General features: G+C 43.9%; 1 protein-coding gene across 1 annotated transcript in view; it reads left to right on the forward strand.

Annotated features, from left to right (window-relative positions):
• The window catches only part of MYBPC3 (myosin binding protein C3), a 72,778-nt gene extending 66,999 nt beyond the window's left edge, over window positions 1–5,779 (forward strand). Inside the window, exons 31-34 of the mRNA XM_056851370.1 lie at window positions 2,402–2,538; window positions 3,175–3,361; window positions 5,115–5,157; window positions 5,603–5,779. Coding sequence (XP_056707348.1) covers window positions 2,402–2,538; window positions 3,175–3,361; window positions 5,115–5,125 — 335 coding nt within the window. The 3' untranslated portion in view covers window positions 5,126–5,157; window positions 5,603–5,779. The remainder of the gene's footprint in view (window positions 1–2,401; window positions 2,539–3,174; window positions 3,362–5,114; window positions 5,158–5,602) is intronic.
• The last annotated feature ends 221 nt before the right edge of the window (window positions 5,780–6,000 follow it).

A 6,000-nucleotide genomic window follows, 5' to 3' on the forward strand; every position in this document is an offset into this window, starting at 1 on the left:
TATTCACTAAACACTTGGTATCTGTGTAAGCGACAGCATTGTTAATTTGAATATTTGATATCATTTGAGTATGTTTCAGTGCTTGTTAGTATTGAACAATATTGACAGCTGATAGTCTCCTGTTTGTATATGAGGAGTAAATGAGTCTAACATGTTTTTATTCTATTATAAACTTTCATGGACGAGACCTACACTGGGTCAGATCAACTTCAACATGATGTTGCAAAGTTTTTCTTTTTCGCATAAGAACAACAATAACTTGTGCTTTTTTAAGGATATCATAAGGCTGCTGTTTATTTTTGCTGCAACTAGAACACCTACCTCTCTGGAACTATTGCTTCTTACCCTGGTTTTCAAATTATCTACCTTCATGGAATACATCTGACTTTAGGATCTGCCACAGAATCCCTGTTTTTAGAGGGGATCCTGGGGTATATTCTGTGAGGCACACTCAGTTCACCTAGGGCATTATTGCCCACAGTGGCATATAGAGAAGAAACATACTCAATGTTCTTTTGTGAATGGCACATTCCAGAGAAAGATTAGCAATGGTAAAATAGACCATCTCCTTTGCCTGCAGAAACTCCCAGGTTCAATCCCTGTTACACTCAATTAAAAGGATCAGGTACTAGGTGATGTGAAAGACTGACCTGAGACCCCAGAGAGCTGCTGCCAGTCAGAGTAGACAATACTGACCTGGCGTGACTTGTTTAGGCAGACTCATATGTGTCCCAACTTTTCTTCTCATTGAGGAGGCCCTGATAAACTCCAAAGAACACAGGATTCCCAGGAAGCTCATCTGAAATCCACTGTTTAATCAATCTCTACAAAATTTGATGGTTGGTGTGCTGGGCCTTTTCTACCATGTGAGAGGACCCTCTTATGATTTTGGGGAACCAGGTTTGTTTTAAAGGGGAAGCTGTGCCCTCAGTTGTAAGATGTTCCTCGGGTAGCAAGAAGTGTAAAGACTTTGGGTTAGGTGGTGTGAGGGAAGTTTTGTGGCAAGCAAGAAGAACACAGAGATCACTGAGGAAGAGTGGTATGTAAATAACAAAAGAAGATTTTGGGTGAAAACGCATGCATTTTGCTGAACGTACGTTCGATCCTGGCTGAATCCTGGCTGAAACAGGGAATAAAGGAGGCTAAAGAGACCACACGTTTTCGCCCTTTATTTGGTTGGTTTTAAACAGATCAGCAGCACAGGTCTCCAAACAGTCAAAGGAGAAACCTGGCTGAGGCACAAAAGTTTAAACTAGTTATGACTTCATAGTGTGATTCGAATTCTCTTTATTGCTTGCAGCTCCAAATAGGCTTTTACTGACTAGCCACTATGTTGGATCCTTTCACACACACGATTCCACCCACACCAACCTGCCCTTTTCCAAGAGTTAAACTAAAGGGTACAAGGTCTGCTCATCTCCAACAACCTGGTACTCTATTCTCTTCCAGGGGTAGAGATAAATCACTCTGCCATGCTAGCAGGCAAAGCTACCTTTCAAACTGCCCTTTCACTGAGGCAGACCCTTTCAAACTGTGCTCCCTGAAGCCGATCTGAACACTCCCCCCCCCCCGCTGTGCTTCCCTCCAGCATTCCAACCCCCCCTTTGAAAGGTGATATGATGTTGGAGCAGCACTCCTATAGGCTCAGCTGAGTGGCTGTTTTTCCCTTCAAGGGCAGGACAGCCTCCGGTCCATGACATTTGGTATGCCACAGTATTTAACAATTGACAAATACCATCATTGCACATTAACCTCCTTCTTCTGGCATTTTGCAGGCATCATCCAATACTAATTGGTACTGGACAGGAAACTGCTTACAGATATATGCAAAATTCAGCAAATTGCATATATTTGCAGTTCTTTTCATCTCCCCCTCCCCAGTGTATTAGTTAACTGTATCCCCTATAGGAATTAATGACAGAGCAACAGGTATTCAAGAAAATTCCTGTTCTACCCAAGAGCAGCTACCAACAGAACTGATAGAGCTGGGTATAGGCAGCTTTATGTATGGAAGTCAGCAGATGCACTTAGGGGGCCCCAATAAGACAGGCAAAACCTGATGGGATGGGGCTCTCCATTCACCTCAGCCTTCCCCCTGTTGCCCATAAAATTCCATGGCCCAGTAGTCCTATAAAGGCATTGAACAACTGTCTCATTGATGCACCAGAAAGAGAAAACAAAATAATCACCAAAAAAGTGGATCAGAAGTGCTTTTACTGGACACAATGTAGAAAATAAGGCCATCTTTCAAAAATCTGTGAGGTGTCGATGTTACTGTTATTTTTAATATTTCAGAAGATTTGATCAAATAATTTCAAAACTTGTTTTAAATTATGCTTAGCTGTACAAGATTAAGAAGTGTACTTCTTATTAGTTATTCCTTCCCCCTTTTGAACCACAGGCACAGATTATAAGCACCCCAGCTACAAAGAGCATGACTTCTCTGAAGCACCCAAATTCACTCACCCGCTACCAGATCGCTCGGTGATTGCTGGATACAATGCTACACTCAGCTGTGCAGTGAGAGGAAGCCCAAAGGTACAGATTACATCTGCTTTCTAAATGTGCACTTATGGGAGTGGGGTAAAAATAACATAACTTCTTCTGGTTATTGGTTCTTGTAGGTTATCCGGGCTGTGTAACCGTGGTCTTGGAATTTTCTTTCCTGACGTTTCGCCACCAACTGTGGCAGGCATCTTCACAGTAGTAACACTGAAGGACAGTTACTACTCTGAAGATGCCTGCCACAGTTGCTGGCAAAACGTCAGGAAAGAAAATTCCAAGACCACGGTTACACAGCCCGGATAACCTACAAGAACCAATGAACTCTGACCGTGAAAGCCTTCGACAATATTTCTTCTGGTTAATTAACAGTGCAGTCCTGTGCAGTTACTCCAGCCAAAGCTCACTGAAGTCAGGACACTTAGACTGAAGTAACTATGCATAGGATTGTACTATCAACTATATAAAATATATAATACATTCAGGGTTTTCTGAGCATTAATAAAGGTCCTAAGAATTTTAAAAAAAAAACTTTAACCATCAAAGAAGTCAATATCATTTTTTAAATCTCTCCCCTTCCCATTTCAAACTAAAGTGTCTACAAATACTTAAGTCTTGAAGACAACCATCCTTCATCCTTTCTTTTGGTGTTCTGTGCTTTCATTTACTCAGCCAAAAATCTTCTGGTTCAAAAACAGAATGGATCTTTCTGGAGATGCCAAATACCGCATGTTCAGTAAACATGGAGTGCTGACCCTGGAAATCCGAAAGCCCCGCCCCTTTGATGCAGGCCTTTACACCTGCAAAGCTGTGAATGAATGTGGAGAAGCGGAAATAGAGTGCCGGCTGGATGTCAGAGGTAAGGAGGAGGATTATTGTGCATCTCTCATACTCTCCAAAGCAAAACAAAGCATCTCTTCAGCTTAAGTGGGCTCCTTTTAAAAAAGAATGAATAACCAATAGGGTTATTCAGCATATCTTTTGGCGACAAACAATACCTTGTTTGCCTACAGACGCAGAATAAGGAGAGCCGACACCTCAGCTGGGAGATCCAATGAGCCAGCTTTATTCAATTATTTATTTACATTGATCAAAAAGGATCTGCGATGCCGGCAGGCCAAACCCCATTCTAAACCCATTTGCAGTGTGGGTTATTGGTGGGATGCAGAAGAGTCAGGCCTCCTCTTGTTTGTGCATCCCTGGTTTTATGGGCGAGGCCATCCCAGCTCCAAGCCTTGAGCCGTCCCATACCGACGGCTCAGGCTCCTCCTTGCCGAGCCTTTGTGATGCTGGAGGGAGGTGTGCCACTTCCTATCCCTCTAGCCGTATGGTCCATGGGTCAAGAATAATTACACCACTCAAAGGCTTCCTGTCCCAGGTCCATGAAGGCACCAAGGCCCCAGGCCTGGTCTGAGGGTTAACCCTTCACCACCAAAATGATGCCCCAGGGTGCTCACCTAAGCTGTATTGTGTACCATTCAAGCAACTTGACCTGCACTGCTGCCACCACAAGGGGGTACCAGCTTGCTGCTTGGTTAACCACTCCCCCACCAGGCCCCAATAGAGGCCATGCCGCTAGGGTTGCCAACCTCCACGTAGTAGCTGGAGATCTCCCACTATTACAACTGATCTCCTGTTGATAGAGATCAGTTCACCTGGAGAAAATGGCTGCTTTGGCAATTGGACTCTATGGCATTGAAGTCTCTCCCCTCCCCAAACACTGCCCTCCTCAGGCTCCACCCCAAAAACCTCCCACTGGTGGCAAAGAGGGACCTAGCATCCCTACATACCACAAGTCCCCCTGAAAGCATCGCGGCCACATCCATAAAAGACCCTGCTATCCCAAACTAGCAAGGTGCTATCCCAGGCTCCCCACTCTGGGCGACTCCAGCAGGTACTCCATGCCTCTTCCAGTGCCCCTGACAAGCTCCATGACAGGACATGCCAGCCAAATCAGCAAGGCAGCCATACCAAGCCCAAATCCAGCATGGCTGCACGCAGTCTGTCCATGCCATGCCTCTGGCAAGTGCATCTGCCATGATCTCTGCTTTGTACATCCCTGATCTTATGGGCAAGGCCACCCTGGCTCTGAGCCCTGAGCCACCATGCGGGTATGGCAAGTTGTGGATTCAGGAGCTGCTGTCTCTTCATGTCTGTGAATAAAAATGCGTAGTGTGCATGAATCACAGCTGAGCAATAAACTCTAATGCTAGCTTCCTGGGTGTTTTTAAGTCTGCCCAGTGACTTAGGCCAGAAATCTGCTTACCAACTTTATTTAGAAGAAAAACCAGTGAGTTTCCCAGGGTTTGAAACACATTTTCTTGCAGCCCTTTTCAGATGTTTAATTTTGGCACTTTGTTGTGCACACTTTCCATGTACTTGTAGAAACATTCCCTCAAAAATCTGTACTATTCATATACAGCAAAGCTACACATGCATGGAAAAATCATGTGTTGCTGCATTCACACAAAATGATGACCACACATACTGGGAGGATCACACATAGTGCACTTTCCTGTTCTGCACAGCTGGAGCACAAGGGGCTTGTGTTACTTTATTATCAATGCGCTGTTTTTGGTATTGCTTTTTAAATATCTTTTTGTTTCTTGCAGTTCCACAATAGAATCCTGATCTAATGGTTGCTGGCAAGTCTAGGTAAGGATCAAATCATACTCTAGAAATAAAAGACAGACAGACAAGTCAGTGAGACAGCAAGGATACAGATGGATATCACAAGAACAGCTTAGAGGTTGTTGGGGGTGGGAATACCTCCTTAATAATGCCCATAGAGTTTTCGCTGTTTACAAAACATCTGCCAATTGGCTTCTAAAGGCAAGGGAAACACCAGCGTTACCTTTCATAAGCAGGTGTATTCCTCCTTGGAAAGGCAGCTGTGCGAGGATGTGGAGGGGGGTAGGCCTTTCAGTAAAGAGGAAGCTGTTCAGCCCTCATCTCTGTGAATTACTCTAGGCTGGCCCACTGGCATTAGCTAAATTAAAATGTAAGCCTGATGATACAGAAATTAAATATTTGTTTCATACAGTGACTGAAAAAGCTGGCGTATTTGCTTGACACATTCAATCCTCTGTTTGTCTTTCAGATGATGTTCTGATTGTAGCAGAAATGCAGAAGTGTCTAAAGGATAACCTTAGCTGATTTAATCCCCTGCTAGTCTTTAAGAGCATTTAAAAAATAAGTGTGCACAAAGAAGAGAATATGAAGGTGCAAGATAAGACTAATGAAACCTTGCAAATAAAAATTATTTCCTTTGTTTGATCAAAAAACTGTTGACGCCCTGCTCAAAAAAGCCGCTTGTGCACATGGATCTCTCCTTTGCACAGGCTTCTTCATTATTCCCAGTGGAAGGGCCCTATCTACACACTGGTTTGCGCACATGCTTCAGCATTCACAAAGATACAACTGCATGCCTATAAGCAGTCACTGGACTGAAGTGATAGGTTCCTTCTGGAGACCCATTTGTACATCATCAAAATATCA

This window comes from Euleptes europaea, chromosome 6, assembly GCF_029931775.1.
Source record: "Euleptes europaea isolate rEulEur1 chromosome 6, rEulEur1.hap1, whole genome shotgun sequence".
Taxonomy (NCBI): domain Eukaryota; kingdom Metazoa; phylum Chordata; class Lepidosauria; order Squamata; family Sphaerodactylidae; genus Euleptes; species Euleptes europaea.